General features: G+C 48.5%; 2 protein-coding genes across 2 annotated transcripts in view; both read right to left on the reverse strand.

Annotated features, from left to right (window-relative positions):
• Nucleotides 1-3,084, reverse strand: part of PPIB (peptidylprolyl isomerase B) — a 40,192-nt gene extending 37,108 nt beyond the window's left edge. The window contains exon 1 of the mRNA XM_077264004.1: nt 2,264-3,084. Within this exon, the coding sequence (XP_077120119.1) occupies nt 2,264-2,398 (135 nt within the window). The 5' untranslated portion in view covers nt 2,399-3,084. The remainder of the gene's footprint in view (nt 1-2,263) is intronic.
• Nucleotides 3,085-11,429: 8,345 nt separating this feature from the next.
• On the reverse strand, nt 11,430-27,791 carry STOML1 (stomatin like 1). Its single transcript, XM_077264010.1, has 7 exons — nt 27,576-27,791; nt 22,886-22,992; nt 15,974-16,123; nt 14,096-14,299; nt 13,038-13,248; nt 11,905-12,045; nt 11,430-11,804 (listed from the first exon to the last, which is right to left on the reverse strand). The coding sequence occupies exons 1-7, from the start codon at nt 27,649-27,651 to the stop codon at nt 11,605-11,607; spliced, it is 1,089 nt and encodes a 362-aa protein (XP_077120125.1). The 5' UTR covers nt 27,652-27,791; the 3' UTR covers nt 11,430-11,604.
• Between the last annotated feature and the right edge of the window lie 57 nt (nt 27,792-27,848).

The following is a 27,848-nucleotide window of genomic DNA, read 5'->3' on the forward strand; positions in this document are numbered from 1 at the left end:
CGGAGCATAGTGTGTACGGTAATATATATATGGCTGAGCACAGTATGTACGGTAATATATATATGGCGGAGCATAGTGTGTACGGTAACATATATATATATATATATATAGCTGAGCATACAGTGTGTACGGTAATATATGGCTGAGCACAGTGTGTACGGTAATATCTATATGGCGGAGCATAGTGTGTACGGTAATATATATATGGCTGAGCACAGTATGTACGGTAATATATATATGGCGGAGCATAGTGTGTACGGTAACATATATATATATATATATATATAGCTGAGCATACAGTGTGTACGGTAATATATGGCTGAGCAGTGTGTACGGTAATATCTATATGGCGGAGCATAGTGTGTACGGTAATATCTATATGGCGGAGCATAGTGTGTACGGTAATATATATATGGCTGAGCACAGTGTGTACGGTAATATATATATGGCGGAGCACAGTGTGTACGGTAACATATATATATATATATATAGCTGAGCATACAGTGTGTACGGTAATATATGGCTGAGCATAGTGTGTACGGTAATATATATATATAGCTGAGCAGTGTGTACGGTAATATATATGGCTGAGCATAGTGTGTACGGTAATACATATATATGGCTGAGCACGGTGTGTACGGTAATATATATGGCGGAGCATACAGTGTGTACGGTAATATATGGCTGAGCATAGTGTGTACGGTAATATATATATATAGCTGAGCAGTGTGTACGGTAATATATATGGCTGAGCATAGTGTGTACGGTAATACATATATATGGCTGAGCACGGTGTGTACGGTAATATATATGGCGGAGCATACAGTGTGTACGGTAATATATGGCGGAGCATAGTGTGTACGGTAATATCTATATGGCGGAGCATAGTGTGTACGGTAATATATATATGGCTGAGCACGGTGTGTATGGTAATATATATATGGCGGAGCATAGTGTGTACGGTAACATATATATATATATATAGCTGAGCATACAGTGTGTACGGTAATATATGGCTGAGCACAGTGTGTACGGTAATATCTATATGGCGGAGCATAGTGTGTACGGTAATATCTATATGGCGGAGCATAGTGTGTACGGTAATATATATATGGCGGAGCATAGTGTGTACGGTAATATATATATGGCGGAGCATAGTGTGTACGGTAATATATATATATATAGCTGAGCATACAGTGTGTACGGTAATATATGGCTGAGCACAGTGTGTACGGTAATATCTATATGGCGGAGCATAGTGTGTACGGTAATATATATATGGCTGAGCACAGTATGTACGGTAATATATATATGGCGGAGCATAGTGTGTACGGTAACATATATATATATATATAGCTGAGCATACAGTGTGTACGGTAATATATGGCTGAGCACAGTGTGTACGGTAATATCTATATGGCGGAGCATAGTGTGTACGGTAATATCTATATGGCGGAGCATAGTGTGTACGGTAATATATATATGGCGGAGCATAGTGTGTACGGTAATATATATATATATAGCTGAGCATACAGTGTGTACGGTAATATATGGCTGAGCACAGTGTGTACGGTAATATCTATATGGCGGAGCATAGTGTGTACGGTAATATATATATGGCTGAGCACAGTATGTACGGTAATATATATATGGCGGAGCATAGTGTGTACGGTAACATATATATATATATATATATATAGCTGAGCATACAGTGTGTACGGTAATATATGGCTGAGCACAGTGTGTACGGTAATATCTATATGGCGGAGCATAGTGTGTACGGTAATATATATATGGCTGAGCACAGTATGTACGGTAATATATATATGGCGGAGCATAGTGTGTACGGTAACATATATATATATATATAGCTGAGCATACAGTGTGTACGGTAATATATGGCTGAGCAGTGTGTACGGTAATATCTATATGGCGGAGCATAGTGTGTACGGTAATATCTATATGGCGGAGCATAGTGTGTACGGTAATATATATATGGCTGAGCACAGTGTGTACGGTAATATATATATGGCGGAGCACAGTGTGTACGGTAACATATACACACATACACACTGTATACAGTTCCTGCCGCTCACTACACGGGGATGAGGGCTCTCCGCTCTGCCATCACACCGCAGCCACAGGACAAAGGCCCCGCGGGCATCCTCCGGCCCCGCCACGTCTGGTCACGTCCGTGGGACGTCCCGCGCATCTGCAATGCCTGCAGTGTCTGGTGTGTGCGGACGCTGCGCTCGCTCATTACCTTCACGGTGACCTTGGGCCCCTTCTTCTTCTCGTCAGCCTCGGAGCCTCCAGGGAAGAGCAGGAAGATGATGGAGCCGGCAATAAGCGCAATCGCAAAGAGCAGCTTCATGTTTCTCTCCAGCAGCCGCAGCATCAAAGAGGAGAGCAGGCCTCGGAGAGCAAGAGAAATGGGCTCCGGCCGGTGTGACGTCACCGGGACCGGAGCAGTCCATCAGGCGCCAAGTGGAGGGGTGTACAGTGTGGGATTCAGCGTTCACAATGAATGAGTTCTCGGGAGGGCTGTAATTACTACTTATATTACCTTTCAAGAACACTCTACACTCTCACTTATAAGATTAGTAGGCGCATTAGAACACAACCAGCGTGTTTGGCCAAGGTTACGTTTTCTAACTAATGACTTAATTGTACAACATTGTTTTCTCTGGTTCTTGCCTAAGGTCACCATTAATTATTCCAGCCGCTTTGACGTGTCGTTTCTCCTCTCTCCAGCATTAGTAATCGCATTAGACTAGGACGCGACCATATTTCTGCCACCCCTCTAGGCTCCAGAGTTGTGTGCCACGTTACGATTTTATTATTGGATGTAAAATCTGCCAATCAGAAGTGGACATGCCAGACAACTCAGCCAATAGGAATGGTAGCCGTGCGAGTGGGCGGGGCGTGGTAACATAACCCGTCGCCTCATACACAGTTGTGTGGACTCCGTGTGGAGAGCTGCAGGGCGGCTCACGGGCAGAGATGTGAGCGCTGTGTGCGGGCTCAGGCCTGCAGCGGAGCGGCTCCGTTATCCCAACACCAAGCAGACGAGAAGCCAGCTCCACTGTAGCTGCCATACCAGGCCTTATTAAAGGGGTTGTCCTTTTATCTGAACAACCCTTTTCTTAAAGGGAACCTGTCATGTCCACAAACAACCTGCAGATACAGGGTTAATCTGCAGGCTAATAGCGTTATAAAGCTGTAGGGTACTGGGAGAAAATGATGTTCATTGTGCTCAGTTGCCGGCAGCTTTCAGTCACAGAACAGTGCGCGCCGGCTATAACCCAACTAGCTATTGAACCCGTTCTACGCCCGGGTGGCGAGCATTTATATTGGTATATGGTCTCCATCCTGGTATGTGCTACTCCATCCTGCATCCCCATCCTGTCATGTGCTCCCATCCTGCGCCCCCATCAGTGCGGGCGGCTGTGCTGAGTGCGGGCAGCTGTGCTGAGTGCGGGCGGCTGTATGTGGCTGTGCTGTGCGTGGGCGGCTGGGCGTGGCTGTGCTGGGTGCGGGCGGCTGGGCGTGGCTGTGCTGGGTGCAGGTGGCTGTGCTGGGTGCGGGCGGCTGTGCGTGGCGGTACTGAGTGCGGGCGGCTGTGCGTGGCTGTGCTGGGTGCGGGCGGCTGTGCGTGGCTGTGCTGGGTGCGGTGGCTGTGCTGGGTGCGGTGGCTGTGCTGGGTGCGGTGGCTGTGCTGGGTGCGGTGGCTGTGCTGGGTGCGGTGGCTGTGCTGGGTGCGGTGGCTGTGCTGGGTGCGGTGGCTGTGCTGCTCCATCCTGCGCCCCCATCCTGTCATGTGCTGCTCCACCCTATCATGTGCTGCTCCATCCTGCACCCCATCAGTGCGGGCGGCTGTGCTAAGTGCGGGCGGCTGTATGTGGCTGTGCTATGCGTGGGCGGCTGTGCGTGGCGGTGCTGAGTGCGGGCAGCTGTGAGTGGCGGTGCTGAGTGCAGGCGGCTGTGCGTGGCTGTGGGCGGCTGTGCGTGGCTGTGCTGAGTGCAGGCGGCTGTGCTGGGTGCGGGCAGCTGTGCTGGGTGCGGGCGGCTGTGCGTGGCTGTGCTGGGTGCGGCGGCTGTGCTGGGTGCGGGCGGCTGTGCGTGGCTATGCTGGGTGCGGCGGCTGTATGTGGCTGTGCTGTGCATGGGCGGCTGTGCGTGGCGGTGCTGAGTGCGGGCGGCTGTGCGTGGCGGTGCTGAGTGCGGGCGGCTGTGCTGGGTGCGGGCGGCTGTGCGTGGCTGTGCTGGGTGGGCGTGGCTGTGCTGGGTGCGGCGGCTGTGCTGGGTGCGGGCGGCTGTGCTGGGTGCGGGCGGCTGTGCTGGGTGTGGCCGGCTGTGCGTGGCTGTGCTGGGTGTGGGCGGCTGTGCTGGGTGCGGCGGCTGTTTGTGGCGGTGCTGGGTGCGGCGGCTGTGCGTGGCTATGCTGGGTGCGGCGGCTGTGCGTGGCTATGCTGGGTGCGGCGGCTGTGCGTGGCTATGCTGTGCGTGGGCGGCTGTGCGTGGCGGTGCTGTGCGTGGGCGGCTGTGCGTGGCGGTGCTGAGTGCGGGCGGCTGTGCGTGGCGGTGCTGAGTGCGGGCGGCTGTGCGTGGCGGTGCTGAGTGCGGGCGGCTGTGCGTGGCGGTGCTGAGTGCGGGCGGCTGTGCGTGGCGGTGCTGAGTGCGGGCGGCTGTGCGTGGCGGTGCTGAGTGCAGGCGGCTGTGCGTGGCTATGCTGAGTGCAGGCGGCTGTGCTGAGTGCAGGCGGCTGTGCGTGGCCGTGCTGGGTGGGCGTGGCTGTGCTGGGTGCGGTGGCTGTGCTGGGTGCGGCAGCTGTGCGTGGCTGTGCTGGGTGCGGTGGCTCAGGCTGTGCTGGGTGCGGGCGGCTGTGCTGGGTGCGGTGGCTGTGCTGGGTGCGGTGGCTGTGCTGGGTGCGGTGGCTGTGCTGCTCCATCCTGCGCCCCCATCCTGTCATGTGCTGCTCCACCCTATCATGTGCTGCTCCATCCTGCGCCCCCATCAGTGCGGGCGGCTGTGCTAAGTGCAGGCGGCTGTGCTGAGTGCGGGCGGCTGTATGTGGCTGTGCTGTGCGTGGGTGGCTTTGCGTGGCGGAGCTGAGCGCGGGCGGCTGTGCGTGGCGGTGCTGAGTGCAGGCGGCTGTGCGTGGCTGTGCTGGGTGCGGCGGCTGTGCGTGGCTGTGCTGGGTGCGGCGGCTGTGCGTGGCTGTGCTGGGTGCGGCGGCTGTGCGTGGCTGTGCTGGGTGCGGCGGCTGTGCGTGGCTGTGCTGGGTGCGGTGGCTCAGGCTGTGCGGTGGCTCAGGCTGTGCTGGGTGCGGCGGCTGTGCGTGGCTGTGGGCGGCCGTGCTGGGTGCGGTGGCTCAGGCCGTGCTGGGTGCGGTGGCTCAGGCCGTGCTGGGTGCGGTGGCTCAGGCCGTGCTGGGTGCGGTGGCTCAGGCCGTGCTGGGTGCGGTGGCTCAGGCCGTGCTGGGTGCGGTGGCTCAGGCCGTGCTGGGTGCGGTGGCTCAGGCCGTGCTGGGTGCGGTGGCTCAGGCCCTGCTGGGTGCGGTGGCTCAGGCCCTGCTGGGTGCGGTGGCTCAGGCCCTGCTGGGTGCGGTGGCTCAGGCCCTGCTGGGTGCGGTGGCTCAGGCCCTGCTGGGTGCGGTGGCTCAGGCCCTGCTGGGTGCGGTGGCTCAGGCCCTGCTGGGTGCGGTGGCTCAGGCCCTGCTGGGTGCGGTGGCTCAGGCCCTGCTGGCTGCGGTGGCTCAGGCCGTGCTGGCTGCGGTGGCTCAGGCCGTGCTGGCTGCGGTGGCTCAGGCCGTGCTGGCTGCGGTGGCTCAGGCCCTGCTGGGTGCGGTGGCTCAGGCCGTGCTGGGTGCGGTGGCTCAGGCCGTGCTGGGTGCGGTGGCTCAGGCCGTGCTGGGTGCGGTGGCTCAGGCCGTGCTGGCTGCGGTGGCTCAGGCCGTGCTGGCTGCGGTGGCTCAGGCGGTGCTGGCTGCGGTGGCTCAGGCGGTGCTGGCTGCGGTGGCTCAGGCGGTGCTGGCTGCGGTGGCTCAGGCGGTGCTGGGTGCGGTGGCTCAGGCGGTGCTGGGTGCGGTGGCTCAGGCTGTGCTGGGTGCGGTGGCTCAGGCTGTGCGCGGCGGTGCTGGGGGCCTGAGCAGGCGGGGACACCGGCGCGCTGTGGGGGTCAGGTGCCGGAGTCGCCGCTAGCTCAGGCCCCCGGCACTTGCTATAGTTACCTGGCCCTGATCCAGCGCTGCGCGCCGGTCTGTCTTCCGGGTCCTCTGCCTGTGACTGTTCAGTCAGAGGGCGGCGCGCATTAAGCGCGTCATCGCGCCCTCTGAACTGTGAACGTCACAGGCAGAGGATGTGGACCGGAGGACGGAGGGGCAGCGCGCAACGGAGGAACGGGACAGGTAAATATATCATACTTACCCTCCTGGCGGTCCCTGCTTCTCCGTTGGAGATCGCGGTGAGCGTTCAGTGTTTACGCATACCGCGATCTCCTGGGAGCGTCGCTCTGTGGGGCCTAGACTGCGCCGGCGCGTGCGCTTGCGCAGTCTATAGAGGCTTCGGACAGAGTGACGCTCCCAGCGTTATATTATAGATACTATAGTCCTTCTAAAAAGCCTTTATACGCACCTCGGAAGTGGCACTGTGCCAGCGATGGGTCTCCTGGGTTTGTGTTCTGCCACACGAGCCCTGCAGCCAATCGGCAGTCACTAGGAGGCGGCTGCGCTCCCACATCCTACTAGACAAAGTGGGAGAAGTGCTGCCCTAGAGGCCACTGCTGGGCACACAGGCAGGTGCCAGTGGAGTATAGGGTATCGTTAGTTACAGAGGGAAATATAGCATTTAAAGGGACCGCCAAACCAGGAGCCGAGCGCTTCACTGCAGGCTTATCATTTATGTACACCTTCCCACCTACTCGTTTCCCATCTTCACCCTTCTCCAGCTCTATAAAGCCAGAGCTGGGGAGGGAGGTGGAGATAGGGGGAAACCAGTAGGTGGGAAGGCGCGCCAAGCGCCTGGACTTGGTGTGAACAGTCCTGTGGTGACGCAGTCCCCTTCAGGAGGGGCTGTCCAGATTGTGTAGGCAACTTAATGAATTTTGGCGCCTCTAGTAAATGGCGTGTGCGACTGTATGCTGTGCCAGAAATGCTACTTTAGTTAATGGAGTAGCATTTCTGGCAGATTTGATGAATTACATGAGTAGTAAACCAACACTCCCACCACAGCTTCTCCCCAATGCAAAATGGCGTGACAACACTAAGGCCATGTTCACACTTTGCGGCGTCCCTCTGCGGGTTCTCCCGCAGCGGATTTGATAAATCTGCAGGGCAAAACCGCTGCGGTTATCCCTGCAGATTTATCGCGGTTTGTTCCGCGGTTTCCGCCTATACTATTGATGCTGTATATGCAGCATCAATAGTAATGTTAAAAATAATAAAAATTGGTTATACTCACCCTCTGATGTCCGGATCTCCTCGGCGCTGCACGCGGCGCTCCGGTTCCAAAGATGCTGAGCGAGAAGGACCTTCGTGACGTCATGGTCATGTGACCGCGGCGTCATCACGGTCATGTGACCGCGGCGTCACCGCAGGTCCTGCTCGCACAGCAACTCTGACTGGCCGGCCGCGTGCAGCGCTGAGAGGTGAGTATATCATGATTTTTTATTTTTATTCTTTTTTTTTACCCCAAATATGGTTCCCAGGGCCTGGAGGAGAGTCTCCTCTCCTCCACCCCAGGTACCACCCGCACATTAGCCGCTTACTTCCCGCAACGTGGGCACAGCCCCAAGCGGGAAGTAAGCGGTTCAATGCATTCTTATGGGTGCAGAATCGCAGCGATTCTGCACAAAGAAGTGACATGCTGCGGGTTTTAAACCGCTGCATTTCTGCGCGGTTTTTCCCGCAGCATGTGCACAGCAGTTTGCGGTTTCCATAGGGTTTACATGTAAATGGAAACACTATGGAAACTGCTGCGGACCCGCAGCATCAAAATCGCGGCGGTTCCACGGTAAAAACCGCAAAGTGTGAACATGGCCTTAATGTCACAATTTTTGCGCAAGTCAGAGAGGCACAAAAATGCCGCAACTTTCCGAAGTTTTTACACCACCACTGTACTGTAAAAGCCTTGATGAATCAGCCCCATGTGTTCATGGAGCAGAAGAAAACATGGACCCAGATTCATCAAGTTTGTCATTCTGCACGCTCCTCTTGATGTAGAGGGCACAGAGATGGGCAAAATTTATTAAGGGACTTTCTTATTGACTGTGCCGCATCGTTCGGCTGCCTTGTGCCACTGCAAGATATAAAGTGCCTTCCATTTCTATACTAAGTTACACCAGTTTTTATGGTGTCAATTTTGATTCTTAGCCTCTCACCCAACCAAATCAGATCTCATACTTTGTACTGACGAGAGGCAATACACTGGGTCTGCAAATCGGGATTCTAATTTGGCTTTTATCTTAAGATATATTGCAAGGCTCGATAAGAACTTATAGGCTTGCTATTTCCAATAGGTGGCGCTAGAGTTCCAGTCCTCTGCCTCTCTAAAGAGACAATTTGCAGGTTCTGTTTGGACAAAATGTGAACATAGCCTAAGGCTTGTAGGGGAGCGTAGGGTTGTCAAAACAACTTTCAGCACATCCAGCAATGTTCATTGAGGTTTGTCCTAATGAAGAGTTATGATCACCTCGAAACGCGTTGATAAATAAAACCGCATCCGGGTCCTTATCGTATATTGGATCCTCGGTAGCACGGGTTTTCACTTTCAATCTCCAAGTTTGTGTAATAACCGTACTAACAGCATTTAGTGTAAATTGCAAAATGATGATGTGTAACCCTTCCCAACATGTGATGTTATATTTAGTGTACGTTTTATACTTGGTGCCTCATGGTAAATTTTAGTTAATTCTACCGATCTTTAAAGCCACAGCACTGCAAAAGGTCAAATCTGTAAGCAAAAACTGTGGCACAATTTGCCACAAAATCTGCATAGGAAAATGCAGAAAAACCTATCTAATATGAATTTTTTTACAATGGCTAGAGAGTAAATTCTTTAGAGTTTTATAAGATGCCATTCAGACGCTGTAGATAATATATGCAAACATAAGATATATAGAGCATGTTCTATGTGCAAACCGTAGGTGTGAGCTTTACCCATCTCCAAATTTACATGTAGCTATCCGCATGAAAATCAATCTCCCTGCCAGCAAGAAGTTAGTGTGTCCTAAAGTCTAATCTGGAGGGGAAGATCCTAAGGATCAATACATTTTTAGAATTTGCTTGCCACTATGAACAGAAATATTTTTCATCTCTTTCATGCTATTAGGTTCCAATTCCTTTACATTTATTGTCTCTACAATTACATTGTTGATACAAAGAACAGTTACATAAATGGTAAAACTTTGCTTGATATTTTTTTCTTTTAATTTGTTTTTATTAATACAAGTTATAAACAGATACAAATCATTACATGTGTATAAACACATTATAATTTGCTAATTCAAGTTTTGTGATTTAGTTTGCCTTACCGTAAAGTTTCTATGAAAAAGAATTGGAGTTTTGTGCTGTAGTATTTGTTCAAGCATCATTACTTTTCTAGTATGTAGAAGTGTGGGCCAAATCAAAGGCCTTACAAATGCAAAGATCTAGATCAAGAGCATGTACAATGCCTACAAGTAGTATTCAACCCCCTGCAGATTTAGCAGGTTTAATAAGATGCAAATAAGTTAGAGCCTTCAAACTTCAAACAAGAGCAGGATTTATTAACAGATGCATACATCTTACAAACCAAAAAGTTTTGTTGCTCAGTTAAATTTTTATAAATTTTAAACATAAAAGTGTGGGTCAATTATTATTCAACCCCTAGGTTTAATATTTTGTGGAATAACCTTTGTTTGCAATTACAGCTAATAATCGTCTTTTATAAGACCTGATCAGGCCGGCACAGGTCTCTGGAGTTATCTTGGCCCACTCCTCCATGCAGATCTTCTCCAAGTTATCTAGGTTCTTTGGGTGTCTCATGTGGACTTTAATCTTGAGCTCCTTCCACAAGTTTTCAATTGGGTTAAGGTCAGGAGACTGACTAGGCCACTGCAACACCTTGATTTTTTGCCTCTTGAACCAGGCCTTGGTTTTCTTGGCTGTGTGCTTTGGGTCGTTGTCTTGTTGGAAGATGAAATGATGACCCATCTTAAGATCCTTGATGGAGGAGCGGAGGTTCTTGGCCAAAATCTCCAGGTAGGCCGTGCTATCCATCTTCCCATGGATGCGGACCAGATGGCCAGGCCCCTTGGCTGAGAAACAGCCCCACAGCATGATGCTGCCACCACCATGCTTGACTGTAGGGATGGTATTCTTGGGGTCGTATGCAGTGCCATCCAGTCTCCAAACGTCACGTGTGTGGTTGGCACCAAAGATCTCGATCTTGGTCTCATCAGACCAGAGAACCTTGAACCAGTCAGTCTCAGAGTCCTCCAAGTGATCATGAGCAAACTGTAGACGAGCCTTGACATGACGCTTTGAAAGTAAAGGTACCTTACGGGCTCGTCTGGAACGGAGACCATTGCGGTGGAGTACGTTACTTATGGTATTGACTGAAACCAATGTCCCCACTGCCATGAGATCTTCCTGGAGCTCCTTCCTTGTTGTCCTTGGGTTAGCCTTGACTCTTCGGACAAGCCTGGCCTCGGCACGGGAGGAAACTTTCAAAGGCTGTCCAGGCCGTGGAAGGCTAACAGTAGTTCCATAAGCCTTCCACTTCCGGATGATGCTCCCAACAGTGGAGACAGGTAGGCCCAACTCCTTGGAAAGGGTTTTGTACCCCTTGCCAGCCTTGTGACCCTCCACGATCTTGTCTCTGATGGCCTTGGAATGCTCCTTTGTCTTTCCCAAGTTGACCATGTATGAGTGCTGTTCACAAGTTTGGGGAGCGTCTTAAATAGTCAGAAAAGGCTGGAAAAAGAGATAATTAATCCAAACATGTGAAGCTCATTGTTCTTTGTGCCTGAACTACTTCTTAATACTTTAGGGGAACCAAACAGAATTCTGGTGGGTTGAGGGGTTGAATAATAAATGACCCTCTGAAAAGACTTTTCACAATTTAAAAAAAAAAAATAAACAAAGAAATAACATTCTTTTTTGCTGCAGTGCATTTCACACTTCCAGGCTGCTCTACAGTCCAAATGTCACAATGCCAAGTTAATTCCAAATGTGTAAACCTGCTAAATCTGCAGGGGGTTGAATACTACTTGTAGGCACTGTATATATTTGCTTGATATCTTGTCAATATCAATGTTATGTCCAAAAAAAATAAAAAAATATATAAAATAACAAATCAATGCTAAAATACCATAGATTAATCCACACACATCTGCAAAGAGTTTTTTGTTCTCCCAGAGTTTGTGTGGGTTTCCTCCGGTTACTGTTGTTTTCCCCCACACTCTAAAGATTAACTGATAGGGACTTACATTGTGAGCCCCAATGGGACAGTGAAGATTAATTAATGGCGCTATACAAGTATAATAAATAATGTACTTTATAAATAACTATTCCACATGAAAAAAAAAAAATCAATAAAAACCCCCCAAAACTTTGAAAATGCATCAGGAACCCATTATTTTGGGTAGGACTTTCTCTAGTTGCATAGCAGTGTGTAGATTTCCTGTGACACGTAAGCGACCTGTTGTGTAAGCAGTCATGGGACTTAAATCACCCTTAATGAGAGAAAGGAGATCTGCTTCTTTAACTTCTAAGGTAACATCAGGGGGACTAGAGAGGACTCCCATTCCAGAAAGCCCAGACCCTGCAGGAAGGAAGATAGAAATGGTGGAAAGTGATGTAGAAATGAGAAAACAGTCTGCACAGCACAGGCAGAAGAACCTCCTGACGGTCAATGTATCTACCTGTGGTTAAATCAAGGAAACATGCAGTTCTCATGCCATCTTTTTCGATCACATACAGCTGATATGAAGACCCAATATCAGATACCAATGATTCGGACAAGATTCCCTCCAATCGTGACATCATCTCTTGTAATGAGAGATCTGGAACAGCAACAAAACAACTTGAATTAATCTATAGGCTAAATTCACACTATGCAGTGTTTTTGCAGCGTTTCTTTTAATGCAAATTTTCAGCTGCATTTTCCAGTGCCAGCAAAGTCTATGAGATTTCAGAAACCTCATGTACACACACTGTTTTTTTTGTCATCAGTATTTTGTGCTTTGCATGTTTTTCTGCACAATGGAGCATGTCACTTCTTTCAGCGTTTTTCACCCATTGAAATGAATGGGTGGTTAAAAATCGCTGGAAAAAATTTTTTGCACCAAAAACGCAGTTGTCAGGTTTAACTGATTTTTTGTGCCAAAAACTGATTCCATAGACTAGGACTTTTTTCCCCAACACTAAACTTTATCAGCATGCACAAGAGACAAAACTAGCATGCCAAACCCACAGCAAAAACAGCACAAAAAACAAGGAAAACATGCTTTTTTCTGCAGCTTCTTTCCTGCCAAGAGGTCAGGTTTTGCTGCTGAAAAAACAACTAGTGTGAACCTACCCTTATAGAGTTATTACTACAGTTTTATAGTGAATTAATAAAACATCCTAAAAGTGGTTGTCCTGAGATTGCAGCTCATCACCCATCTGTTGGTTTGACCTACACAGAGCTCTCAACAGAGGAGGAAAATAAAGAAATATCTACAGGTACAGAGAGTACAAAGACTCAACGAGATGAAAAGTAGGAACATAATATAGAGATAGGAATTTTAGAAAGCACTTAACTGAAGAATTAGAATGAACAGCGGGAAAATTAGGAAATGTCAGGCTGCAACATTGAATGGGATTGACAAGTATGATGGGGTTAACTATGGAGGACTCTCTCCTCAAATTTGTAAACTAAGATTTGCTTCCAAACAACTGTGCCGATTCTATACATCACCCCAATGTTCTTATCTAGCTTATTCCCCGATCAGGGAATTACATATATAACACACATTATAGTAGAACATATAGAAATACCCAAGAACCGTCACACCTGTAGATGGCTGTTCATCTGTAGCTGAAACCTCCTTGGCCATTGACACAACCTGCATGATCAGTTGCTCTAATCCACCATTGGGATTTACAACTTGGGGGAAGAGGGGAACATTCACATGCTCTTCTTGAGGTCGTGGGACAGTTTCTACTCGGAGCTCCACGCACTCTACAAAAACTCCAAACTGCTTCACCTGCTCATTTATGTCCTCCTAGAAAACATGGGACCAGACGTCAGAAGAAAAATTCTGGATATTTTTAAGCACAAATTATTGTGTTTGCAATTCCTGAGCACAAGTCGTTTAGCAACATGGCTGCTCCATACAGCTGTGGATTTACAGTGGTGCTAAAAATCAGCCGCACTTGTCATACCAACGTCCGCACAGCAGAGAGGGGAAAGAGAGCAGTTAGCTTAGATTTCATTGCCATAGGAGGGCGGTCAGATTCACACACCACACTCCAGTTCACGGTCTATTTAAGCAAGCAGAGTAAGAAGGTGGCCAACGTCAGGACTGAGAATAGAGAAAACCAAAAGCATTTTCCTGCACTTAGTCCTATTGATGCTGGACACGTTTTCCCTCAGCTCGCTTAGATTTAAGACTTGCGTTAAACTGCAGCAGAACAATTCTCCCTCCTCTTACCTTTCAATATACATGCACGCTTGGTTTGGCTGAGTGTGCTTATATTAATAGTGGGGAGAGGAACTACACAGTTACTGCACATCACCACTGATGGCTGATCTGTCTTCAGAAAAAAGGATATAGCATGTGGAATATCCACATGACCCATATCACCCCACAACATTGGCCAAACATGGTCGAGCCGCCCTCCATAAAATCTGTGAGTTTGACCGACCTTAGTGTGAAGGCTATGGCCACTTTGGGAACCAAATGCCTTAATGCTGATTACATTGCTTTCACATATACACTATATACTTTTAGAATTAAATAATAAAGTTATTGATCTGGAGGACGTTCCGCATCTTGTAAATTTAGCATATTCAGCAAATTCTTGATTGGTAAGGATAATAAATGTATTTTAGTTTTCACATCAACTAACCTTAAAATGTTCTCCAAGTCTCATACGGTCACCATAGATCTCTCTGAGGTACTTGCGGCCTAAGCTCTGCGCCAGCAGGTTTTCTGCAGAGTTCTGGATAACAAGATTAAGGTCCTGGACAGACAGCACAGACAGTATAGGATCACATACTCTAAACTGGACATCAGCTCCTACAGATACCGGCACATCATCCCGAGACTTTACCTGAAAATATAAGAATCTCTGCATCATCTAAAGTCATTCAAATCTACAATTCTAAAACACATGTATGATGATTTTTTGCATGTCTGTTTGAGAGCCCTGAAATGTTCACAGTTCTGTATTTAATCCTCGTTTTTTTAAATAACCAACACAAGCTAAACACATTTTCTCTTCATCTCCTTTCTAAGAAACATATTTTTCAAACTATAAGACGCACCCCCCCCCTTCCCAATTTGGGGGGGGGGGGGGGGGGGATAATGGGTGGTGTGTTGGAGCGGGTTCACAGTAGGCAGGGTCCCTTCCTCAAGAGGCTGGATGAGGCAGAAGCAGTACGATGCTGCGGGCCCAATGTCGGCAGTGAGGCAGAGCAGAGTGCATTGCTTTCCCAGCGGCCATTTTCCTGAAGCCATGGGCCGCCAGAGGTAGCACATGCGCAAACTGGGATCTCAGCCCGGCTGAGACCCCAGTCTGCGCATGTGCTGCCTCTGACGGCCATTTTCCTGAAGCCCATGGAGTCTGCACTAGCCCTGAGATGCCAGTCTGTGCCTGCGCTGGCCCACAGCTTCAAGAAACTGGCTGTCAGGAAAGCAAAGCCTCGCTCTGCCTCACCGCCGACACAAGGCCCGCAGCATCACACCACTGGGGCACCCACTTCTCCCATTCAGTGCCCACAGCATTGCTCCACTTCTTCCACTGCCGGGTTCCTGAGGTAGGGATCAGGCCTCCTGTAACCCAGCTTCACCACCAACCCCCAGGTAAGGCACCTTAAAATTCAGACTATAAGGCCGGGGTCACACTTGCGAGTGCCATGCGAGAAACTTGGGTGAGTCTCTCGCATCAATACCCAGCACTGCCACCGGCACTCGGGACCGTAGCGTGCGGCTGCATGTATTTCTATGCAGATGAACGCTCATGTTCCGAGTGCCGGCAGCAGTGCTGGGTATTGATGGGCGAGTTTCTCGCATGGCACTCGCAAGTGTGACCCCGGCCTAAGAAGGACCCCCATCTTATTACATGTTTTTTTTCATATTTTTCTTCTTATGGTCCGGTGCATCTTATAGTCTGAAATAAGGTATATAATTGTTTGTGTACAGAAAAGTCATACAAATAATGCACCCCTCTGTTTAAGTAACACTTTTTAGGGATTTCCTCTTGGTTTTATACAACTGCCTTTACTTTCTAATTTCTAAAACATTTCATGATCCCATTGGGGAAATTTTTCTTTAGGTTTAATTAATCTGTTTTTCCAATTTATATGTGTATATGAGTATTAAAGATAACGGTCCCATTGATCAAGACTGGTGTTTTGTCAGCCAGTCTTGATAAGGAGGCATGCCTCTTCATGGATCTAGAACGTCTAAAAAGTCGTGTACACATTGCTGCAAATCTTAGTCCAGTCGGGGACTTGAGTAAGATTTGTGGAGTAAGGAATGCTGACGCTGGTCATGAATTTGACGGGCAAGGGTTGCCACGCCTCATACAGTGCCACCTGCTTTATCTGAGCGTAAATGGCGTGGGACCATTAAGTCACAAAATTTGAGTACAATCTTACATTGCAACAAAATTTTGCGACTTTTCAAAACTTTGTATGCCAGAATCCTAGCGTAAAAGCTTTGATGAATTGGGACCAATTTCTACATATTGGTATTCAAACAGAAATAATCCTGGAGTTCTCACCTTACACTGCTGTATGCTGAATGCTCTTGTTCTCATGTCTATTCTCTGAAATTGGTCAATGAGAGGGAGCAGCAGGACAAGTCCAGGACCTTTGGGTGGTCGTACCCGACCAAGGCGGAATGTCACTACCCTCTCATAATCTGGAACGATCTGTTGAAATAAAATTATGCCAAATGCTAAATTAACGTTCTCTATTGTTAGGATAGAATGCCATTGTGGCTATTAAGACGCACATCAATTGTAGAAGGTCGCGGGCTCAACACTCATTTGTTCAACAGCTATTTCCCCCACTTTCTCCCATACACCTGTAGATACCCATGAAATATACGTTTGGAAAAGCTCAATCAGGCAGACCCACAACCCCCAGCAATCAGAAAGACAGGAGGCTAGGAAAACGTGCCCTGAAGACAGAAAATGGGACTAACTAGCCCTTTAATGTAGTACCAAAACAAGACCTATTTTTTTTTTTAAATTAAAAACTTAACTTTTACTTTATTTTTTCCTATTATATATATTACTTTAACTAACACAAACTTTACAGCACAGTATAATCCTCACACTTTAGGCCGGCCTCACACTGGGCGTAAGACAATACGCCACGTATTATACGTCCGTACTACGGCCGTAATACGGAGAAATGTTCCCAAAATATTGATCCGTAGGCAGGGTGTGTCAGCGTATTTTGCGCATGGCATCCTCCGTATGTAATCCGTATGGCATCCGTACTGCGAGATTTTCGCGCAGGCTTGCAAAACCGACATCTAATGGATTTATGTGCTCAAATGTTCGGGAAAACACACACACATATATATATATATATATATATATATATATATATATATATATATATATATATATATATATATATATATATATATATATATATATATATATATATATATATATATATATATATATATATATATATATATATATATATATATATATATGTCATTGAGACACATATATATATTCTGTATTTAGATTTCATTCAGCGCGATATGTGTTAAAAGCCGGTAATTCAATTGCCGGCTTCTCATTTCTCCTGCACAAACCCGACAGGATATGAGACATGGTTTACATACAGTAAACCATCTCATATCCCCTTTTTTTGCATATTCCACACTACTGTTAGTAGTGTGTATGTGCAAAATTTCAGCGCTGTAGCTACTGAAATAAAGGGTTAAATGGCGGAAAAAATTGGCGTGGGCTCCCGCGCAATTTTCTCCGCCAGAATGGTAAAGCCAGTGACTGAGGGCAGATATTAATAGCCAGGAGAGGGTCCATGGTTATTGGCCCCCCGTGGCTAAAAACATCTGCCCCCAGCCACCCCAGAAAAGGCACATCTGGAAGATGCGCCTATTCTGGCACTTGGCCACTCTCTTCCCACTCCCTGTAGCGGTGGGATATGGGGTAATGAAGGGTTAATGCCACCTTGCTATTGGAAGGTGACATTAAGCCAGATTAATAATGGAGAGGCGTCAATTATGACACCTATCCATTATTAATCCAATTGTTGGAAAGGGTTAAAAAACACACACACACACATGATTTAAAAGTATTTTAATGAAATAAACACAGCGGTTGTTGTAATAATTTATTGTTTTCTCAATCCATCAGGAACACCCTCGCTTGGAAAAATAATAAACGCACAAGATACATACCTTCTGGTGAACCGTCTCGTCCCACGATGTAATCCATCTGAAGGGGTTAACTAATATTACAGGCAGGAGCCCTGCTAAATGCAGCTGTGCTCCGTGCCTGTAATCCCCGGCGAATGAATGAAATGTAGGTCATTGACCTACATTTCCTTCAGTCGCGGTGAGGCGCCCTCTGCTGGATGTTCTCATGAACTGCAGCCTGGGAACTTTTTCCCACGCTCCAGGTCATATGAGGACATCCACCAGGGGGCGCAACACCGCGACTGAAGGAAATGTAGGTCAATGACCTACATTTCATTCATTCGCCGGGGATTACAGGCACGGAGCACAGCTGCATTTAGCAGGGCTCCTGCCTGTAATATTAGTTAACCCCTTCAGATGGATTACTTCGTGGGACGAGACGGTTCACCAGAAGGTATGTATCTTGTGCGTTTATTATTTTTCCAAGCGAGGGTGTTCCTGATGGATTGAGAGAACAATAAATTATTACAACAACCGCTGTGTTTATTTCATTAAAATACTTTTAAATCATGTGTGTGTGTGTGTTTTTTTAACCCTTTCAAACAATTGGATTAATAATGGATAGGTGTCATCATTGACCCTCTCCATTATTAATCTGGCTTAATGTCACCTTCCAATAGCAAGGTGGCATTAACCCTTCATTACCCCATATCCCACCGCTACAGGGAGTGGGAAGAGAGTGGCCAAGTGCCAGAATAGGCGCATCTTCCAGATGTGCCTTTTCTGGGGTGGCTGGGGGCAGATGTTTTTAGCCACGGGGGGGCCAATAACCATGGACCCTCTCCTGGCTATTAATATCTGCCCTCAGTCACTGGCTTTACCGCTCTGGCGGAGAAAATTGCGCGGGAGCCCACGCCAATTTTTTCCGCCATTTAACCCTTTATTTCAGCAGCTACAGCGCTGAAATTTTGCACATACATACTACTAACATTAGTAGTGTGGAATATGCCAAAAAAAAAGGGGATATGAGATGGTTTACTGTATGTAAACCATGTCTCATATCCTGTCGGGTTTGTGCAGGAGAAATGAAAAGCCGGCAATTGAATTACCGACTTTTCACTAACACCGCTGCGTATTTCTCGCAAGTCACACTGCTGGTCCGTGTGGAATCCGTATTTTTCTCGCCCCCATAGACTTTCATTGGCGATTTTTTTGCGCAATACGGTGACAAACGCAGCATGCTGCGATTTTGTACGGCCGTAGAACGCCGTATAATACTGAACCGTAATATACGGCTAATAGGAGCAGCCCCATTGAGAATAATTGTGCCGTATGTAATGCGAGTTTTACGGACGTAGTTTCTGCGCTCTTACGTCCGTAAAACTCGCCAGTGTGACGCCGGCCTTACTGTGTATATTCATACCCAATATATACACTTTTCCCAACATAGATTTTTTTGTTATAATGTCCCAGAACAAATGTGACCATATGTACTCTAGCTTGGCCTTCATTACAAGCTAGTATATAATATACATAAATGGCTGCGTACAATATTTTTTATTTTTAAATGCTAAAAGGCAGGAATGGCAGGTCGGAGAGACAAAACAGTGGTGGCTAATTATCTGCATCACGTTTTCATATTTTGCATGATATGGAGGGGTTGCTACAAGAAGGCAGAGGACACAAGAACACCTTATAAGCGTCATTGAGGCCTATCTAGGTTTTTGACTGCACGTGATACTTTCCAGGCAATCATAGGAGGGCTCTGGTGGTCACGATTGCCATAGAGGGCCTGTCTCTTCCCTCCATGGCTCCAGATTGTCATCCCTAGAACCACCGCACCCTCTATCATAACGCATCTGACATATAGTCCCTGTCGGAGAAGGATGCTCAGGCGGCAGCCAGGGTCTCTCTCTGGATCTCAGACACTCCATTGTTGCTGGCAGGGTTGTCAGAGGGGCCACCACAGAAAGCTGCCAAGGACATTCTGTTCAGGGAATGTAATTCAATGCCCACATCCAGAGGCCGAATGTGTGAGGAGGACTACTCAGAGGATGAACTTGTAACAGGAGACATTTTCTAGAGTGAATTTCCGATTGAGTGACAGCACAGAACGACTGTTCAAACTAAGTACGGACTCTCAGTGCATCATTGTGGGGCCAATCATTTAAGTACACCTTCCCATCTACTTCTTTCCATCTCTCTCTGCCCTTTTCTGGCTCTATGAAGCCAGAACTATAAATCAAAGAAGGGGGATAAGGAAAACAAGCAGATGGGAAGGTGCACCTAAATGTTTGACCCCGCCGTGATGCACCGAGCGTCTGGACTTTGTCAGCACAGAATGTCCGTTCAAGCAGAGTCCCTTTAAAGCAGTGGTTCTCAACCTTTCTAATGCCGTGACCCCGCAATACAGTTCCTCATGTTGCGGTGACCCCCAACCCAAAAAATAATTTTGGTGGCTACTTTAAAACTGTAATTTTCACGTATTTCAGTGCCACGTATTTCAGTGCCACGTATTTCAGTGCCACATATTTAAGTGCCACGTATCACGTATTTCAGTGCCACATATTTCAGTGCCACATATTTAAGTGCCACGTATCACGTATTTCAGTGCCACGTATTTCAGTGCCACGTATTTCAGTGCCACGTATTTCAGTGCCACGTATTTCAGTGCCACGTATTTCAGTGCCACGTATTTCAGTGCCACGTATTTCAGTGCCACGTATTTCAGTGCCACGTATTTCAGTGCCACGTATTTCAGTGCCACGTATTTCAGTGCCACGTATTTCAGTGCCACGTATTTCAGTGCCACGTATTTCAGTGCCACGTATTTCAGTGCCACGTATTTCAGTGCCACGTATCACATATTTAAGTGACACGTATCACGTATCCCACGAAGATCTTCCATGGAGAACAGACACATCCAGAGATATGTCTGCTCTCCACGGCTGCAGCAACACACTGACAGGAGCCATAGTTCCTGTCGGTGTGTCACTGCACATGCGCGAGCGAGTTTACCGGCGGTCATTGACCCCGGCACTCTCGCTTAACGGCAGTGCTGCGTGGGAAAGTTCAACGCAGCTGTACTGCCGTTAACCGAGACGCCGGAGCCATTGAACTCCGGAACAGTACGCGATACACTGCTAGGAGCTTCGCTCCTGGCAGTGTATCGCCGGAGAGCAGCCAATCGGCGTGGGACACTCGTTTTATGGATTCTGCGGACAGGGAGTATGAATTTGATTTTTTATTTTGGGATTTTTTTCCTGGAGGATCGAGGGCTTCGCCTACAAGTGTGCTGTTGGTGAGTATATACTCTGTGTTATATGTACTGTACTGTGTGTCATGTATGTGTATTGTGTGTGTTTTGTGTAACTTTACAACTGTGCTAAGTCGCCGGACACAGGGACAACTCTCCCATCCTAATACCGGATGGGAGTAGTAGTCCCATACGGCGACTTAGCACAATGGTGGCACTAGCGTCGCATGGGGACACGCACACACACATACCAAATCAATCAAACGGCCGACACGATCCCCATGCGACGGTATGCCTCCATGTCTCTCCGCCCAAGCACTTCCGGCCGCTTCCCTGCACTGCACCACAAACCGCAATAAAACCCGCAGATATATTTTTGATCTGCGGGTTTTACTGCGGGTTTGACCTCACAATGGAGGTCTATGGGTGCAGAACCGCTGCTGTTTCGGGCAAAGAAGTGACATGCTCCTTCTTTTTTCCCGCAGCTATTCAGCGCGGCTTTTTTTTTTAAATTCAGGATCATGTGCACAGTGGTTCCTGTTTTCCATAGGGTACATTGCTGCGGTTCCGCGGTAAAAAACGCACTGTGTGAACATGGCCTAAAAGTATAAAATAGGACATTCTGCTTTAAATGACCAGTTATTGAGCCACAAAAATAACTGGTAGGTTCCCAATGTCTGGGAGTCTTACTTGTTACTCCGGAGGGGATGGGGGAGGTGTCTGTCCGGGGGCACACTGTAACACAGTGATGGCGGCGGATGACTGCTGGGTACCGAACGGCTCCTTTATGGCGTGCTCTTCCGCAGCCCTTCAAGCCGATTACCGATGCCGGCAGCCGCGTTCTTCCTGCATCCCTGGATTCCGTTGCCTGGTTGCCAGATACGTGCCACAGATTCCGGCTCTGTCCTGGCTGCACCAAACAAGAAGGGGGGACGTCGGAAGTTGGTATCTCCCTAGATCCGATGCGCGATCGATTCATTTTCCTGCGGGGATCCCAAAGCTATGCCGGGAGTAAAGCTAGCAGTCCAGGCATACGGGGGAAGGTGGACGGGGAGGTGAGAGAGGTGGCGACCCCTGTGTTTTGGTCGTTCGACCCCCCTCGGGGTCGCGACCCCCAGGTTGAGAACCGCTGCTTTAAAGGGATCTGTCACCCCATTTTAGGCCTCTAAGCTAAGGCCACCGCCATCAGGGGCTTATCTACAGCATTCTGTAATGCTGTAGATAAGCCTCCGATGTATCCTGAAAGGTAAGAAAAACTAGTTAGATTATACTCACCCATGGGCGGTCCCGATGCGGTCCGGTCCGATGGGCGTTGTAGGTCCGTGTCCGGTGCCTCCCATCTTCATATGATGACGTCCTCTTCTTTGCTTTCTGCCGCGGCTCCTGCGCAGGCGTACTTTATCTGCCCTGTCCTGTTGAGGGCAAAGTACTGCAGTGCGCAGGCGCCGGGAAAAGTCAGAGAGGCCCATTGCCTGCGCACTGCAGTACTTTGCTCTGCCCTCAACAGGACAAATAAAGTACACCTGCGCCGGAGCTGCGGGAGGAAGCAAGGAAGAGGACATCATCATATGAAGATGGGAGTCACCGGACTCGGACCGGGTGGCCTTAGCTTATAGGCCTAAAATGGGGTGACAGATTCCCTGTAACTGAGCTCAACACAACTCCGCGGACCGCTGCTTTGATCCAAACGCAACATTAGAAATTTAGAGAAATGTAACCAAATTTTATCAGAAAGCACCACAACAAATGATGAGGATTTATTGATAGAAGTCTATTGCCTATAACACTGCTGACATTTTCATAATATAACATTATTATAACACAATTGAGTTTATATTGCTACATGTCACTTTCTGATGTGTAGACTCCTAAACCTGTCCTTGAGGAAAGGGATCTGTCTTCAGTCTGTGAGAAAGAAAACATTTGCATATTTACAAACTAAGTGTAACAAGTCAGAGATTGTTCCCACGCCATGAGGGTGCTGGCATAGAACAGATGCAGTTCTGCTCCGGTTAAGACCCTGGTTTGCTTTACCTTAAGGAGCCACCAGATGGATATGGGGAAGGTGATGAGAAGAACTACAAATGAAAGGCAGGTAATCCAAATGTGACAGCACCACGTCAACCATGAGTTAGAAGGATCTGTGGAGAAGCAAGTTGTTCCAATTACACCTATATCTACACAAGAATGAGCATCTGCATCATACTAACGCCTCCTAAACTCTATTAATAAACCGTACGGCAAGAGCTTCTCGAGATGTGGCTCCTATAATGGCTTCATGCCTCTGCCGAAACATTACAGGAGCCAGCAATAATTACCGGTAAGTCATGCAGTCAATTTCTTCTCCACGGAATTACGCTGTTACATCCACGCAGGAGTCTTATGGTATCGAGTACAAAAATGCCTTTTATTCCACAAGACCATGCAACATTTCTGTCTGTTTCTGATTTACCCATAATAGAAGACACAAAGAAATCCATCCCAAACTGTGCTCAAGTCATTCAATGCGACAGCCACAGTGGGGAACCCCTTTTTTGGGTACCCAATTTAAATGCTTTTTATTCTTAAACTGCACTTGCACCTCAGGAATCTGCTCGTATTTCAAGAAATGGTCCCTGTCCTGCACCAATGCAAAAAAGAGGTTGTCATGTATGTGAGCTCTCTCTATTCACCTGAAGCAGAAAATAGCAGAGCAAATGTGTGAGGCTATCTTTTTCACTTACATTAGTGCAAGACAGGCCCAGTTCTTATATGGAATCTGTCAGCAGGATTTCACACTAAATGCACGTGTAGCTCTTTCACAGACAAATCCATCAGTACCTTTACATGGCCAGTCTGCTCCTCCATTACTGAGGAATCAGTGATTGATCTGACATGCGAGTGTGGCTGAAGGGCTGTGTGGATCTGAAGCCTCTGTCACGCCAGCTCTATTTTCCGCCCAGCACTGCCTCCCCCTGCTTGACTGACAGCTCCTTAGCCTCAAGCAGAAGGTGGCAGTGCAGGACGAGGCATAGAGCTGGAGTGACAGAGACTTCAGATCTAGTATAGCCCCTTAGCCTCATTTTCATATCAACCCAAATGTGGATTTCTCAGTAATGCCATGATAAAGGTATTGCTGGATTTGTCTTTAAGAAAGCTACATGAGCATGTAAGTACTCAAAAGCAAACTGGATTCGTATGGTAATGTGTGGGGACAGAGCCTCGTGTGGTAATGTGTGGGGACGGAGCCTCGTGTGGTAATGTGTGGGGACGGAGCCTCGTGTGGTAATGTGTGTGTGTGCGTGTGTGTGTGTGTGGGGGGGGCGGGATTGTGTGTGGTAATATGGTGGGGGGCAGGATTATGTGTGGTAATGTGTGGGGACGGAGCCTCGTGTGGTAATGTGTGGGTACGGAGCCTCGTGTGGTAATGTGTGGGTACGGAGCCTCGTGTGGTAATGTGGGGGAACGGAGCCTCGTGTCGTAATGTGGGGGAACGGAGCCTCGTGTGGTAATGTGTGGGTACGGAGCCTCGTGTGGTAATGTGGGGGAACGGAGCCTCGTGTGGTAATGTGTGGGGACGGAGCCTCGTGTGGTAATGTGTGGGGACGGAGCCTCATGTGGTAATGTGGGGGGGGGGGGGCGGGATTATGTGTGGTAATATGGTGGGGGGCAGGATTATGTGTGGGTACGGAGCCTCGTGTGGTAATGTGTGGGTACGGAGCCTCGTGTGGTAATGTGTGGGTACGGAGCCTCGTGTGGTAATGTGTGGGTACGGAGCCTCGTGTGGTAATGTGTGGGTACGGAGCCTCGTGTGGTAATGTGTGGGTACGGAGCCTCGTGTGGTAATGTGTGGGTACGGAGCCTCGTGTGGTAATGTGGGGGAACGGAGCCTCGTGTGGTAATGTGTGGGGACGGAGCCTCGTGTGGTAATGTGGGGGGGGCGGGATTATGTGTGGTAATATGGTGGGGGGCAGGATTATGTGTGGTAATGTGGTGGGGGGGCAAGATTATGTGTGGTAATGTGGTGGGGGGGCGGGATTATGTGTGGTAATGTGGTGGGGGGCGGGATTATGTGTGGTAATGTGGTGGGGGGCGGGATTATGTGTGGTAATGTGGTGGGATTGTGTGGTAATGTGGTGGGAGGCGAGATTATGTGTGGTAATTTGGTGGGGGGGGGGCGGGATTATGTGTGGTAATGTGGTGGGGGGTGGGATTGTGTGGTAAGGTGGTGGGGGCGGGATTATGTGTGGTGATGTGGTGGGATTATGTGTGGTAATGTGGTGGGGGCGGGATTGTGTGTGGTGATAGGGTGGGGGGCGGAGCTACTGTGGAGGGGGCGGGATTATGTGTGGTAATGTGGTGGGGGGGCGGGATTATGTGTGGTGATGTGGTGGGGGGGCAGGATTGTGTGGGGTAATGTGGTGGGGGGGCGGGATTGTGTGTGGTAATAGGGTGGGGGGAGGGGAGGGACTGTGTGGTGATGTGTGGGGGGCGGAGCTACTGTGCAGGGGGCGGGATTAGCGAGTTATCACGATGCTATATATATATATATATATAGATAGATAGATAGATAGATAGATAGATAGATAGATAGATAGATAGATAGATAGATAGATAGATAGATAGATAGATAGATATGGTTGAAGGGAAAATTTGCATACATGGAATCATTCAGACATCAGTGCAAATCGGTCCAATCTCGGACTGACCACAGATCTCCCGACTCGAGAGCGTCAGCCTCATAGAAATACATGAAGCCGCCATGCTATGGTCGTGATTGGCCTGATATCCACCGATGTTTGCATGATCCCTTATTAGAAGACAAAAACAGTTTCTGAATCAGTAAAACAGCGGCGTTTGGAGGAAGCACTCAGGTACAATGACAAAATACACTGGAAGGTACAATATAAAGAGTCACGTAGTTTTAATTTTCATTTCAAAAATCAATATGAAAATCAGCAACTTTGTAATATATGGAGGCTGCTACTGATGAGTCTATGTATGACAGGAGGGAGGAGCTAGGGACAGAGCTCCTCCTACATAGACTCATCAGTAGCAGCCGCCATCTCCTCTCTCAGTAATGGGAAAGTCTTCACTGACTGAAGATTGATAAAGAACAATCAGACTTCTCTGATAAGATATATTACAAAGTTGCTGATTTTCATGTGAACTATTGGTTTATCTACTATATAATTGTCTAAGGGTCACTTCCGTCTTTCTGTCTGTCCTCCTGTCTGTCACGGAAATCCCAAGTCGCTGATTGGTCGTGGCTGTTTTGCCGCAACCAATCAGCGACGGGCACAGTCCGGCGGCAAAATGGCCGCTCCTTACTCCCAGCAGTCAGTGCCCGCTCCATACTCCCCTCCAGTCAGCGCTCACACAAGGTTAATGGCCGCGCTAACGGACCACGTTATGCCACGGTGTAACGCACTCCGTTAACGCCGCTATTAACCCTGTGTGACCAACTTTTTACTATTGATGCTGCCTATGCAGCATCAATAGTAAAAACATCTAATGTTAAAAATAATAAAAAATAGTTACCGTATATACTCACCGTCCGTCGGCCCCTCGGATCCAGAACAGGCCTTTCCCGCTCCTCACGATGCTCCGGTGACTGCTTCATGCATTGCGTTCTCGCGAGATGATGACGTAGCGGTCTCGCGAGACCGCTACGTCATCATCTCGAGAGACCGCAATGCACTCTTGGGACCGGAGCGCGCGAGGAGCATCGGTAAACGCTTCGCCTGGAACCAGGAGCCAACGGAAGGTGAGTATATAACTATTTTTTATTTTAATTATTTTTTTAACAGGAATATGATGCCCACATTGCTATATACTACATCTCTGTGCAATATACTACGTGGCTGGGCAATACACTACGTGGGCTGTGCAATACACTACGCGGCTGTGCTATATACTACGTGGGCTGTTATAAACTACGTGGCTGTGTTACATGCTATGTGGGCTGTGCTATATACTACGTTGCTGTGCTATATACTACATGGCCGGCCGCGAACAATCAGCGACAGGTGCAGTCCGGCCGCGAATTGGTGCGTTATTTGAACCACGCTTCTCTATGGTCGCGCCCGGCTGGCCGAATCCTGTGTATAAATTGCATTATTCTGAAAACTTCATCAATAAACTACATACATATTCTAGGATACCCGAAGCGTTAGAATCGGGCCACCATGTAGTGAATAAATAAAGATATTGACGGTGACACCTTAGGGTAGGTGGGATCCACAACCATCAGCCATTTAGCGCACATGCTGTACAGGAATGCACCTCCAGCCTCCAGCCGCCTTCACACACAGGTTTATTTTTGTTCCTAGGACGGATTAGACTTTGTAGTAAGTCTCCCCGACCACCTCCTGAACGGTCAGAGGCGGCAGAGGGACCCACGCAGGAGAGCATTCATTGTGGCGTCAGATGAGCAGCGCTGGCTGCATTACAGACACAGTAGACATGGCAGCGCTGTGACAGAAGCTCTCCAGGAGACCCCCAGATAGAGGGCCCCTATAGGGGCAATGTGCACCTGTGGCCCCGTTTGCTCAGGGCTCCTGTATGGCGCCCTCCTAGCTGCCCATTACTCCCGGCACAGGACACATTACCTGACTCTCATGGCTCCTGTATGGCTCCCTCCTAAATGCCCATTACTCCCGGCACAGGACACATTACCTGACTCTCAGGGCTCCTGTATGGCGCCCTCCTAAATGCCCATTACTCCCGGCACAGGACACATTACCTGACTTTGCAGCCTGCGATGCTGCTGGTCCCTCTATTGTGGGAGGTAAGGCCGCGTACTGATACTGCTCCCACATGGCGCCTTCTGCTTACACACAGCGTGGTGTGGGGACAGGACCGGAGACCACGACAGCTGGAGGCGCCTCCATCCTGCGGGGACGACGGGTAACGACCACAGCTCTTCCTGGTCAGTTAGTAGGAAACACAGGATAGGAGTGACAGGACGGGCAGCCAATGACAGCACAGGCACGTGACTGAGTGGGCGGGACTCCCG

This window comes from Ranitomeya variabilis, chromosome 5 (genome assembly GCF_051348905.1).
Source record: "Ranitomeya variabilis isolate aRanVar5 chromosome 5, aRanVar5.hap1, whole genome shotgun sequence".
In the NCBI taxonomy this organism is placed as follows: domain Eukaryota; kingdom Metazoa; phylum Chordata; class Amphibia; order Anura; family Dendrobatidae; genus Ranitomeya; species Ranitomeya variabilis.

What these genes read in the sequence shown, in the direction of transcription:
- STOML1 (XM_077264010.1), bottom strand. Translation starts at nt 27,651, where the DNA reads ATGTGGGAGCAGTATCAGTACGCGGCCTTACCTCCCACAATAGAGGGA. An exon ending in GACTTGGAGAACATTTTAAG is followed by an intron (nt 13,249 to 14,095) that starts GTTAGTTGATGT and finishes CATGTTTTCTAG; the next exon opens with GAGGACATAAATGAGCAGGT. An exon ending in TTTCCTTGATTTAACCACAG is followed by an intron (nt 11,805 to 11,904) that starts GTAGATACATTG and finishes TCCTTCCTGCAG; the next exon opens with GGTCTGGGCTTTCTGGAATG.